At 39.7% G+C, this 14,331-nt stretch overlaps 1 protein-coding gene across 1 annotated transcript; it reads right to left on the bottom strand.

Moving 5' to 3' along the window:
* Positions 1–11,252: 11,252 nt before the first annotated feature.
* On the bottom strand, positions 11,253–13,291 carry LOC121872280 (cytokine receptor-like factor 3; the record flags this gene model as incomplete). The annotated part of the gene is made up of 3 exons (XM_042374963.1): positions 11,253–11,475; positions 12,289–12,458; positions 13,172–13,291. Coding segments are annotated over 3 exons (513 nt in total), but the record flags the coding sequence as incomplete, so codon positions are not given.
* Positions 13,292–14,331: the final 1,040 nt, after the last annotated feature.

The following is a 14,331-nucleotide window of genomic DNA, read 5'->3' as shown; positions in this document are numbered from 1 at the left end:
TATATATATACAGTTGTACCCCACTTAACGCGGTCAATTGAACTCAGAGGGTCCCGCGTTAAGTGAAATCCGCGTTAAGTGAACAACAGAACATATGGGATTAATTCCAATAGAAACCGGCCCGACCCCCAAACTCCACTTTTTGAAGGCACATACCTATGTTGTAGTAAAAATAACATCTTAATTTTATGATGGTACATGCACACAATTAATACTTAAGAGAAATACAGTCGCCAAGTTAATGTCCATTCAAATAATGGACTCAACTCCCTCCCCCTCTCACACTACAGTACACAGCCAGCTAACAGATGGTCGGTCGGTCCCTCCCTCCCCCCCCCACCCCCCACCAACCGTCCCAAGGAGATGTGTGGGATAACCTCAAACTAAAGTTAGGAAAATATAATTGACATTGCTGGATTCCTTGTAAGACCAGGAATATTTTGAATATAAATGTCATATATTTTTCACAAAAGATAACATACTTACACAGATTAAACATTTGATCTAAAAATTGTATGTTTAATGCAAAAAATATGTTGTTTATATTCAAAATGATCACCAAATTATAAGAATTCCAGCAATGTAAATTATATTCTGGCCGGATAATTTGTATGAATTTTATGAGCTAAAACAAATATCTACAGTTAATAAAAAAAAATATATATTCTTCAACACTATCTGTCAATCAAAGTACCCCACCTTGCCTCCCCCCCTCTTCCAACCACAGGGTCAGTCCCAACCCTCCCCCCACCCCCCACCAATCCTCCATTCAAGAGTTTTTAACATTTAGTAATAAATAATACCTCAGATTAAAGTTAGGATAATATAATTGACATTGCTGGATTCCTTGTAAGACCAGGAATATTTTGAATATAAATGTCATATATTTTGGACAAAAGATAACATACTTACTCAGATTAAACATTTTATCTAAAAATTGTATGTTTAATGCAAAAAATATGTTGTTTATATTCAAAATGATCACCAAATTATAAGAATTCCAGCAATGTAAACTATATTCTGACCGGGTAATTTGTATGAATTTTATGAGCTAAAACAAATATCTTCAGTTAAAAAAAAATAATTCTTCACCGGGTAACAGATGGTCAGTCGGTTGGTCCCTCCCTCCCCCCCACCCCCCACCCCCCACCAACCGTCCCAAGGAGATGTGTGGGATAACCACTAAATTTTAATAAATAATACCTCAAACTAAAGTTAGGATAATATAATTGACATTGCTGGATTCCTTGTAAGACCACGAATATTTTGAATATAAATGTCATATATTTTGGACAAAAGATAACATACTTACTCAGATTAAACATTTTATCTAAAAATTGTATGTTTAATGCAAAAAATATGTTGTTTATATTCAAAATGATCACCAAATTATAAGAATTCCAGCAATGTAAACTATATTCTGGCTGGGTAATTTGTATGAATTTTATGAGCTAAAACAGGCAGTCAGGCAGGGTGGCGGGTGGGGGGTGGTGCGAATCTAAAAATAGCTCTCGAGCCGGACACTCACCGGGTTGCTGTGGAAAAATCCGCGTTAAGTGAAAGTTCAGCTTTGGCAAGGCACCCCGCGTATATGCGAAAACGCGTTAAGTGAAAGCGCGTTAAGCGGGGTAATACTGTATATATATATATATATATATATATATATATATATATATATATATATATATATATATATATATATATATATATATATATATATGCTGATAACCACGAGGAAGGAAGAAAACACGAAGTTCCCAAGCGCTTTCGTGTAATTCACTGTGGAATTAGAGCAAGACTGTAAATTGCCATTCCTAGACTGTCTGATACACAGAATAGGTAACACTTTTAAGTTCAGTATTTATAGAAAACCAACTAATGTGTGTTCACACATTCATTATTATTCTGCCCACCGTAATAGAGTCAAACATTCAGTATTTTCAACAATGTTTTTACGTGCTTTGAGAATTTGCAGTCGGTAATTCATTGATGAGGAATATAAATATATCTATAATATTGGCTCAAACCTTAAATACCCTAGATCTTTCATAGACAAATGCCTAAACATTACTAAGAAAACTTTTTATAGAACTGATCCCAAGCCCACCCATGACCATAAGAATATCTTAATATTACCATTTCACAAAAATTTCTCACACATTCCTTCACAACTAAAAACCTGGAACGTCAATGTGGCATTTAAAAACTCATGCACTGTTAAACAAATGTTAATCAAGAACTCCCCCAACAACACACTTGGTTGCATTTATAAAGTTCCTTGCAAGGAATGTAATATGTTTTACTCAGGCCAGACAGGTAAAGATCTTGCAACTTGAATTAAACAACACAAATACAGTGTTAGGACAGGCCAGGAATCCAATGCTCTGTTTGTTCATTTGAGGGATAACAAGCATTGCACTGACTGGGATAATGCCTCCTCAATATTACCATGTAATTCAATTGATAGTAGGAACATCATAGAATCTAGTCTTATTAAACATACCGAAGCAGTCAACATGAATTTGAGTAATGGCATGTACAAACTGGACAATTTTGTAATTAAGAAGATTTGTAACCAGGTGAGAAAGTTGGGTCACCTTACCCTCTGACCTGACCACCAACCGTTGTGTGCTATTTAAAGATTAGTAGGGTCATTACCTAATACCTGACCATTGTGGACCTGGTCTCACCCTCCTCTGTATATATACACCTTGGTTTGTATTTCTCTATAGTCTGTACTCACCCCTGAAGATGTGAATTACACGAAAGCGCTTGGGAACTTCGCGTTTTCTTCTTTCCTTGTGGTTATCAGTATATATATATATATATATATATATATATATATATATATATATATATATATATATATATATATATATATATATATATATATATATATATATATATATATATTACACACACACCTAGACCCCGACTTACGACGGGGTTAGGGACCCAAATCCAGGTCGTAAGTCCGACATAGATAAAAAATCTACAATGAAATACAGTACAGTAAAAGTAATGAATAATGATGAATGGATACAGTACAGTGAAAGTAATAAATAATTAAGGAATGGATACAGTGTGACTGAGCACTTAACCTTTAATGTAGTCAGCTGAATGCACATGGGGCCCCCATAATTTTCTAATTATACATGGAGACTACATTAACTGGAAACGTTTCGGTATAGAAAATGCGTGTCATTTAAAAAAAAAAATTTATTTTTTATTTTATTTATTTATTTTTTATCTATATCTGAGGCGGTCGTAAGTCCCGACGGTCGTAAGTCCACGTAGTCGTAAGTCGGGGTGTAGGTATATATATATATATATATATATATATATATATATATATATATATATATATATATATATATATATATATATATATATATATATATATATATATATATAATACTGTATATATATACTGTATATATATACTGTATATATATACAGTATATATACAGTCAACCCTCACTTTACGCGGTCCCACATTCCACGTTTCCACGTTTACGTGGTACCCTGCCGGAACCCAGGATGCTCACATTCTGCGGTGCGTGTACCCCTTTACGCGGAGAGTGTCTGGCTCGACGTTTTTTTTAGATTCGCCCCTCCCGCCTCCTCCCTCCTCCGCCTGGGCAAGCCGCGCGGTAAGGTTGCGCAGTGCATGTCTCTGTTGCGTTATCACTGACGTCATATGACGTATCGGACTGTGATTGGCCATGCATCCGTACCTCCCTCCGCTGCTAGCTGTAATTGGTTTAAAGTAATATGACGTGTCCACCTGGGGGAGGGAGGAAAGACGACGCTTGACCTAGCCGCGGCAGTTTCATCCCTCCAGGCCACACCGTGTAATCGTGCATTCATTGTTCTGTAAAATGGCTTCCGCCGGACCACCGCCCCCCAGAGAGAAACCTTTCCTTGCCTGGACCCAGCCGCCCTAAGCCCAAGAAGACACGACGTTCCTTAAGCTACAAAGTGAAGTACAAGATCATCCAAGAGTTAGAGAAAGGAACAAGACAGGTTGATTTGGCGCGCCAGCATGGTGTGAACGAATCTACGATCCGGACGATAAAGAAGGATGCAGCCAAGATAAAGGAGCACATGAAGATCACAAAGTCTACAGGTGCTTCTATGATCAAGTATTTCCACAACCAGGTGCTTCTCAAGACGGAAAAATTAATTGTGAGCTACTTGGTGCGTCAGGCGCGACGGAACATGGCGGTCGACACGCGCTCTGTTAAGGAGTACGCACGTGAACTGTATGCTGCAGTGTCACGAAAGATGGGAATTACAGAGCCCAAACCCTTTAATGCTTCCTCTGGGTGGTTACAGAGGTTTAAGATGCGGAACAAGATCACCAATATAAACATTGGTGGTGAAGAAGTTAGTGCTGACCGTGCTGGGGCTAGGAAATTTCCTCCGTTTTTACGTGAGATTATGGAGGAAGGACAGTACACCGACGACCAGGTGTTTAACATGGACGAATCTGGTCTTTTTTGGAAAAAGCTACCTTCCAAGACCTTCATTGTGAAGAATGCCAGCAAGATTCGGGGCTGGAAGATGCAGAAGGAGCGCATCACCGTCCTATTTACCACCAATGCCTCCGGTACCAGTAAGCTCAAGTTATCGGTGATCCACACAGCCCGCAAGCTGCACGCCTACAAGAGCATGGACATGACCAAGCTAAATGTCCACTGGCTGACCGCACGTAAGGCGTGGATGTTCTCTACACTGTCCCTCTCCTGGTTTGATGACTGTTTCGTTCCAGATGTAAAGAAATTCTGTGAGCAACAGAATGTGCCATTCAAGATTTTGTTGCTGTTGGACAACACACCAGGACACTCGCCCCTACTGTTAGATCGTCACCCCAACGTAAAAGTGGTCTTCTTTCCTCCAAACACTACATCTATATTACAGCCGATGGACCAAGAGTTAATCTGTAATGTAAAAGCTGCATTCTCAACAAAAAAATTCAAGCTCCTGAACGACTACACCAACACCAGGGAAGAGTTGCGTAACCTGAGTGACACCACCACCGATAGCAAGAGTGAAGACGACGAGGATCAACAGTTGGCAGAGCAAAAAATACTTTTCAAACAATTCTAGAGAATATTCAACATCAAGAAAGCTGTGGACTTCTTGGTGGAGGCATGGGATCAGCTGTCTGTAGCAACTGTTCGTCATGCATGGAGACATGTGCTGCAAGGCATTCCGGGCGTAAGGCAGAGTCAATCTGTGACTGGTGAGGTTCAGACTGTTGCAGTAGCAGTGGACCTTGCCAGAGAAGCTGCGCAGAGTGTTACAGCTGCAGGCTTCTCCGAGACCACCAACGACGACATCCTGGAGGTGATAAGGGATCCTGATGTAACTACCGACGAGATGGTAGATGATGATGACGTCAGTGAAGAGGCAGGTGGTGCGTCATCCCAAGAAGAACACCGCTTCTCCCATAGTAATGTTAGGGGTGCCATCGAGTGTGTTGAGAAAGTCAAGCTCCTCCTTTCCGACGACCATGACGCAAACAGGTATGAAATCTTTACTACCCAGCTGTTGCAGACAATGGAGCCCTACTTCAAGGTTTATCACGACAACATAAACACCAGCCGTCAGCAAAGCATAACAGAGTTCTTCGCCAGCAACCCACCACAGCCAGCCCAAGCCAGTGATAGTGACAGAGATAGAGACAGTGAATATGACTTTGAGGGATTTGTCAGGGAGGCCCTGACAAGTGTGGATGACAGTGATGGTGACTCACCTGAGGGCCAGTAGCCTGCCCTCTGCCTCGGAACCAGCCTCCATCCCCGTATGCCGACCCATCTCTTCTACTAACGTAAGTGTTCAACCTAACTTTTAGTTTTCCTAACCTAACCTTCATTTTTCCTAACTTAACCTTTATTTTTCCTAACCTAACCTCTTCTATATTAATTGTTTGTGCATACCATCATAAAGTTAAGATAAAATTTTTATTACAACATAGTTGTGTGTCGTCAAAAACTGTAATCCCATATGTTATGTTGTTCACTTTACGCGTTTCTCACTTTCCGCGGTCCCCTGTGGGTTATATTAACCGCGTAAAGTGAGGGTTGACTGTGTGTGTGTGTGTGTATATATATATATATATATATATATATATATATATATATATATATATATATATATATATATATATATATATATATATATATATATATACTGTATACAGTATATAGTTCTCTTGGTTTCAGCACTTAAATTTCCTTTAGCTTACTCAGATGTTGCTTTATGATCACATATCGATTTACGTTACTTTAGTGTTTATTGGCGCGCAAAAAACTAGTTTCCTGTACTTCAATTAAGTTCAATAATTGTTAAAATGGCTAAAAAAATTATATAAAACTTTTAAAATTTTTGAATAGTACAACCTTCTTGATATTCACTAAAATGGTAAGGAATTTATGCCCTAAAACCGATTACAGTGGTCCCTTGGTTAACGAGCACAATCCGCTCCAGCAGGTTGCTCGTTAACCGAAACCATTGTTTCAATGGGTTTTTGGGTAATTGGTTCCAGCTCACCGAAAATTGCCTAAATTCAACAAAAAAGGTAGAAAAGTTCACTTACTTTGAGGTGTGTATGTAGAAGGCTCCTGGATGATGATGATGATGATGTGAATTTGAAGTGGGAGGTGGAGGAGAAGAAGGGAGAAGAGAAGGAAGTGGGGGTTGAGGAGAAGCATTTTACTGCTTCTTGGAAGGTGAGTCACCTTCCATGAAAATGTCAGGAACCTCTGGACTGACAGATTCTCCACCATGAACATCCTCTCTCCTTCTTGAAGTGGAAGGCTGAGGGATAGCATCTTGTTCCCTCTGCCTTTTACTGAAGAAAGTGTCAATTGTGGTCTGTGGGGCCATCTGTCCTCCTCACCATTAACTTATGTTTAAAGAAGGAGACCACTGAGTCCTCAACATGACACAAAGTTAGTTCAGTTTTTTCCACTTCCGGGTGCTTTGAAGCCAGTTCCCTGAACTTCTCCCAGTGGTAAATCACATCTTTCAACTGTTTAGCTGACATATGGTCATCACTTTCAATTTCCTCCTCACCACTGTCAGCCTCTACCTGTAACATCTCATCCAGTTGCTTCAAGTCATCAGGAGTAAGTTCCTCCTCATGGGACATCACAAGCTCTTCCACATCCTCCTCCTCCACTTCAAGGCCCAATGACTGACCAATGGACACAATCTCCTGGTCCATCTCTGTTTCTTCCTCAAATCCCTCAAAATCATGGACTACTGATGGCCACAGTGCTTTCCATGAAGAATTGAGGGATCTAGTGGAGACTTCTTGCCATGATGACACAATCCATTTTACAGCCTCCAGGATGTTGAATTGTGCCTTCCAGAAATGTTTCAGTGTTAGTTCAGGATCATTGGAAGTTGCCTGATGACACCTCTTAAACATTTTCTTCATATACAACTTCTTGAAGTTGCTGATCACATTCTGGTCCATTGGCTGTATGATTGATGTAGTGTTTGGAGGCAAAAACAACACTTTGACAAAGTCAAATTGAGACTCCAAATTTCTGGCAAGGTCAGGGTCATGACCAGGAGCATTATCCATGAGGAGAAGAGCCTTTAAAGGGAGTTTATTGGTGGTTAGGTAGCTCTTGACAGAGGGGCAAAACACATCAACAGCCCATTCATTAAAGAACTGTCTTGTCACCCATGCCTTACGGTTGGACTTCCAATAAACTCCAAGCATTGTTCTTACCACTTTCTGTTGCTTGAACACCCTGGGGTTTTCAGAGTGGTAGACAAGCATAGGCTTCAGTCGGAAATCCCCTGAAGCATTGGCACCAAGCAGTAGAGTGAGACGGTCTTTCATGGGTTTATGCCCAGGTAAAGAGGCTTCATCTCTGGTGATGAATGTTCTTTTGGGCATCTTTTTCCAGAACAGCCCAGTTTCGTCCACATTGAACACTTGCTGTGGAAGATAATTTTCTTCTTCCGTCAGTTTTTTAAATTCATCTAAAACTTTGCTGCCCCTTCCTTATCAGCACTAGCAGCTTCACCATGCCTAACAACACTGAAAATGTCACTTCTTTTCTTAAAATTTTCGAACCAGCCTTTGCTGGCCCGAAAATCTTCAAATTCTGTGCCTGAAGAACCAGGTTGATCTGTCTTTAAATGTTCGTAAATCTCCCTGGCTCTTTCACAAATGAATTCAGTAGAAACTGAATCACCTTTCATCTGTTTTTCCCTAATCCAGATGATAAGTAACCTCTCAGTTTCTGCAATTAGGGATCTACTTTTAAACACACTTGTAGATTTGTCTCTCACTTTCACTTCTTTAAATTTTTTTTTCTGTGCAAGAATTGTCGACACAGTTGATGTCGACATGCCATATTCTTTGCATAGCGCATTTGTTCTAATGCCTTGTTCATGTTTTTTTATGATTTCCTGCTTGGTTTGGATTGAAATCGCTTTTCTTGATCTCTTAGGCCCCATGCTGGATTCAAACAATGTCAACACATGCTTTTCAAAGTTAAACTTGTTGTAAATAAAGAATATTTTCTTTAAAATAACACTGCACTGAGCTATATATTGTCAATATGTAAAATAAATTTCAAAATGACCAATAATTTGCTTGGAAACACAGAAAAAAGCATTTAGTTGAAGAGAGTCTCAAGCAAGATGTTACCTCAGTGAAAACAGAGAGAGACTAACGCCTGTTTGCTGTGTTAAGAGGCTGGATGCCGCGCATTAAACTAGTCACTTTACCTTCAATTATGTTCAATAATTGTTAAAATGACTAAAAAATTTAATATTAAACTTTAAAAATTATTGAATAGTATAAACTTCTTGATATACTGTATACTAAAATAGTAAGGAATTTAAGCCCTAGAACCGATTAATGTATTGGCGGACTAATACTACAGCTGGTTGATCGCCCAGTGCAAGCCAAAACTTGTCGAGGTCGGCTCGTAAGAAACTCGTTAACCGAATTTAAGAATCTAATGGGAGGCAGCTCGTTAACTGAAATCTCGTTAACCGAGGGACCACTGTATATAAAGTCTCTTCTCGACTTACGACAACCCGGACATACGACGGCCATGGTATATAAAATATTTTTCACATTATGTATTTTCGAGTCCCGACGTTAGTGATTGCGCTGTGTAGTGACAAAATTTTTGTTTGTAATTCCCATTAAAATGGCTGGCAAGCCTTTTCGACTTACGACCTGGTCGTCGGGACAGAACCCCGCCATAAGTCGAGGAGAGACTGTACAGTATATACATACACTCCTCGCCATTGCATTATGCGCGGGGAAGTGATGGACATAAACAAGATGAAATAATAATAAAAAAATAATCTGAAAAGTTAACAAACTTCCGGTAGTCTATAGGCCTCCCTTTTCTCCTGATACAATCCTGCAGGCATGAAGGAACTGACTCTGCCAAGTTGTGGATTATTTGTGGGTCTTAATAATTCCACTCCTCACGAATGGCTGCCTCCAGCTTGGGGACGGTATTTGTGTTCTTGCCTTGTAGACGAAACTTGATAATGATCCACTTATTTTCTATTGGTTTAAGGTCAGGCAAATTGCTTGGCCAATCACTTATGAAGTCTACCAGACAGTCAACAAGCCATTGTATTACATATTTTGCTGTGTGACAAGAGGTACCATCCTGCATAAACACATCAGCGCGGCATTTTTCAAAAGACCCGGGCAAATAATCATAAAACAGCCCCAAGTAGTTAAATTGGTTCATCATCACATTCCTAGGTAGCACAAGATCACCAGTTCCAAAGTACGAGAAGCAACCCCATACCATTAGTGAACTGAGTATGCTTAACTGTACTAAAAGTGAACTTGGGGTCAAGCGAATCACTCCAGGGGCACCTGTGAACATTAAAAGTAAGACTTCCAGTAAAAGAAAACGTTGCCTCGTCACTCCACAGCACGTGCTGCCACTTGGTCGTATCACACTGAGCGTTAGCCTTGGCAAAAGCGACCCTACGCTGCCGCTGGACAAGGGTGAGGAGTGGCTTTTTGCGTTCGCGGTGGCTGCGAAACTGCCGGTCGTCACGGATGTGGCAGTGAACGGTCCTTACAGAAACATCACCTAGAGGTACAGGGTTTATTCTTTCAATTCCCGTGCTGACAGACGTGGATTAGCATCAAGTTGCCTCTTAAGAACAGTTAACGTGCGTTGCGAAGTTTTTCGAGTCTTCCCTGGCTGTCCGTTGTGCACTGGTATTGCCAACCTGCCGTCATCTTGAAATTGTTTAATCCAAATCTGAACTGATCGTTCACTCACACCAACAATTCTTGATACTTCCTTTACAGGTTTCTTGCCCTTATGCAGACTAATAATTGGCACTATCTGCTCTTTTGTTGAATCTTTCCTCTTGCCCATTGTGGTAAAAACAAAGAATCAACGAGCATTGTGGCAATAAATAAAGGTAATGTTTGGGGGGAATAGTTATACATCATCATTCACAAAATTTACATTTTGATTGCTGGCTGACTTGTCGTTGAGTCTCCCTTCGCTGCCAGACTTACAATGCCTGCCTCAGCCCCAGCTGGCTGGTGTGGAGGGGTGTGAGACACTTCAGCAAAGATCACTTCCCGTCAGCCACCTCGTGTATAGTGTATATGATAATGTTAAATATTTCTTTTCAGTCAAAAATGCCACTCTCATTCTACCGGTATATGTCAGTATTGTGAACTCCTGTAATCTTCAAATACAACTAATAAACACAATAAATCCTCACTGCAACCTCATTAACTGGAGCTCATTTCCAGTAGGTGAGACGGTTCCAGTACTCTACAACCACATTACTTGCACAAAAGTCAGTTAGTATCTTACTATTACTTATTGGGTAACTGCCTCCCAAGCTTTATAAATTTCCTCCATAATTTTTGTAAAAATAAGTGCAAATATAACTTCCATGAGTGCTAGTGGCAGTAAATTCAAACAAAAGTACAGTAATACTGTACAGTATTTATATTATCTTGGGTGGTTAAGTTAAAAATACTGTACTGTACTGTACTGTACTGTACAAGTTGGGTATTGGCTGTAGCGGGAAGGAGATTTTGAAAGACTGTTGTATTGCTTCAGGAGGAAGTTAAGAGAAAGACATGAAAAGACATAAAAACCATAAATGGGAAGTAAAAGTGGATGAGAAGGCAGATAAAAGTGGTAGAGGAAGAAAAAACGAAATTAAGGGGAGATAAAGTGATAAACAGCATGATAGTGAAAATTTTTTCAGTCCTTAGACTTAGTATGAACCTGAGACCAACTGACCTCCTCCCAGGATACAAGTAGTGCACCTGGCTGCTCCACTATGTTGGTGATCTGCACAGGACCCATCCTTGAGACCCGACCTGCCTGATCAATCAGGTCCTGCACTTCTTCAATCAATGATGGTTCACCGGGGAACTCAACACTAACACTAGGTACTGCACACAGAGCCGGAACCTCAGGCAAACTACCACAAAAAACACTGCTGTAAGCTACTGTACAATCTGCATTACCTTTAAATCAATTATAAATATTAAAAAAGTAATTTAATAGCAAAACTCATAAGAATTTGTATATACATGGAAAACAAAAAACTTCAAACAAGAAAACATTGTGTACTGTATTGTACCAAGATTTATGATAAATATGTAAAAGGAAAACTATATTTACAGTTTGATATAAAACACAAAATTGAGAGTAAATAAGTAACTGTAGCTACATTAATAGTATAATTACATAAATGTGAGGGCACTCAGACCAATACAAGGGTACAGTATCTTTATTTTGCAATTTTAACATTCCACTTTTTTCTTTTCAAAGACTTACAGAATTTCTTTGGTTAATATTTCAACTGTCTGTCATTTCCTTCCACATACAATACTGTATTTTCTCTCAGTTTGGTGACTTGGTGACCTGTTAATTACTCCTGTACAGTTGCATACAAAAGTCCTGTCGCATCTTCTGCTGCTCCACAAACCCCGGGATTCAGAATCATGAATTGGAAGCATTTATGAACAGAAAAATGTATCAGCGTCTACTGCTTTGGGTTCATGAGCCAGAATCTCGGATTTGTGGAGCAGCAGAGGCAACAGGACTTTTGTTGGTGACTGTACAAACTCAGTACTGTAACCATTTAGAGGAGATGAAAAGTTTTGTCATCTTAAACAACAAAGCTTTTTATGAACTTCAAAAATGGTTAAATGACAAAAGCTAAATTCAACATCTCAAACTCTTCAACTTACAGTAAGTATTTGACGAGCAACATTGTCCTCTACTGTACCTGGTCATAGCTGCTGCCTCCTCCTGAAATCTAATAACTGTGTCCTTAGCCATGACACCTCCATGTTTCTGAAGTCGCTTTCCCTGCTCTATTCTCTCTGCAGCTTCCCTTACCCGAGTCTCCAACACACACCCACACTGGTCTAAGGGGCCACGGGCCTCTTCTTCAACCTACACCAGGGAGACAAATAGTGAGTCATGATTGCCAAGAAGCATTATAGTTACTAAGACTCATTACTGCTGCAACACTTTGGTACAATAATACCTGCAACACCTTCAAATACTATTTTTCAAGACATATGTGAACCCTACGTCATTTCTATTCATGCAGTTTACAGTTCAGTATTTTGTCAATATTTTCTCTTAATTCCTTCACGTGAGATTTAAGCCACAATACCCATAGTATATCCTTAAATGTGGACTTTTCACAGCCAGTTCATGGCACAGGTTATGCATTTAATGGTGAAAATAATGAAATGGCATCCTGGTAACCTTTCAGGAAAGTCATATCATTATGGGGTAAGTACAATGTCGACTCATAAAAAGAATGGATTCACCGAGTCAAATCAGATACATAAATAAAACATGTGATGACTTGTAGACTTGTTCTGTACAGTACAAGTGGAACATTTATAAAGTGATCTAAAAGAGGGCAAATCTGGACAATGTAAAGACTAAATTGCATTTATAATAATAATTTACATTCACATCTTTGTAAAAAAAAAATTTAAACTTACAACCCCTATGTTAGAAAATATTTTTCACTTAACCAACCTGTTTTGCAAGACAATATGTTAATTATATTTACTACCCCTTTGTAAAAAAATATTTTACATTCACTATCCTCTTGAAAGATTATCCATTTCAGTTTCAGGCTTGCTTACCTCCTGCACTTCATCCAAGAGGTTTTGGCGCCTCTTATTTACACTTTCATTCACAGCAGCAATAAAACTGTCAAACACTGTGTTGATTGTTGCCTTTGTGTCCGATGAACTGTTTGTCACCTGAGAAGAAAACTCAAGCTGTAAACATATATACAAAAAGCATTGGCGATTTTTTTTTTTTACGGGGAATAGCCCACCCTGGCACAGGTCATCGAACCACAACGGGGCCTAGGGGGCGAAAAAATAGGAGCAAAAGAAAGTAAAAAAAGAAAAGAAAAGATTATATTAATCTACACCACGAAGATACTGGAAAACCATTTTTTTGAAGTGAGACAGTTTGTTTGAGTATGGAAACACACAAAAAAGGATGTGTGAAGAAAGAAGGATGTACTATAACGGGTTATTCTAGTGTGACTGACATCCACAGAGAAACGGTGGGCAGCGCGGGCAAGACGTGCATTACGAGCCCACGGCCTTGCCGGCGGTACACAGGATGCCAAATCCACCAACCATTGCCCGTTGAAGTAACTGTAAAAGAGAGAGAGTGAAGCAACATTGCGGCAAACAGAAAGGGAAGAAATAATGTCAACTAAAGGAGGAGAGAGAAACCATAAGAGGGATAGAATTGAAATTGTCTAAGGTGGAATTAGACGAGAATAAGGTGCCAAAGAGATTGGCTTTATCAGGGGGAGAGTTGGCTATAGAGTTGTCAGGTCAGAAGAGAGGAGGAAAAGAGGGAGTGCAGAAGTTATTACAGACGTTTTTGGTTAAGGACCAGAAGGATTTAGTAGAGGAAGAGTTAGTCAGGACAACGGTCTTTCTTTTTATAAAATTCCGCTTGGCCCTACCATGAAAGTTTTGGTAGATGGGATATATGCACTCATACCACCCTGTATAACCCATCACATACCAAGGCATCCCGAATGGAAGAGTAATATTCATCCCAAGGAAAGTGAGAGAAGAATTCTCACAAGGATTGCCAGTTTGCCCTCCGATAGTGCCATAGATGGCGTTTAGAGGGGGATGGGGGAGGTGGTCATGCCCGGTTTGATTGAATAGAAATGAGATTGTGATCAGAAGACCCTAAGGGGGCAGAAATTGAGTATAAATAGTGTGAGGGGTTAGAGGTAAAACAAAGGTCAAGAATGTTTGTAAGTTGA

Source organism: Homarus americanus, unplaced genomic scaffold (genome assembly GCF_018991925.1).
Source record: "Homarus americanus isolate GMGI-L3 unplaced genomic scaffold, GMGI_Hamer_2.0 scaffold24175, whole genome shotgun sequence".
In the NCBI taxonomy this organism is placed as follows: domain Eukaryota; kingdom Metazoa; phylum Arthropoda; class Malacostraca; order Decapoda; family Nephropidae; genus Homarus; species Homarus americanus.
The sequence above is the reverse complement of the archived record's forward strand: the minus strand, read 5'-3'. Positions and strand labels throughout refer to the sequence as shown.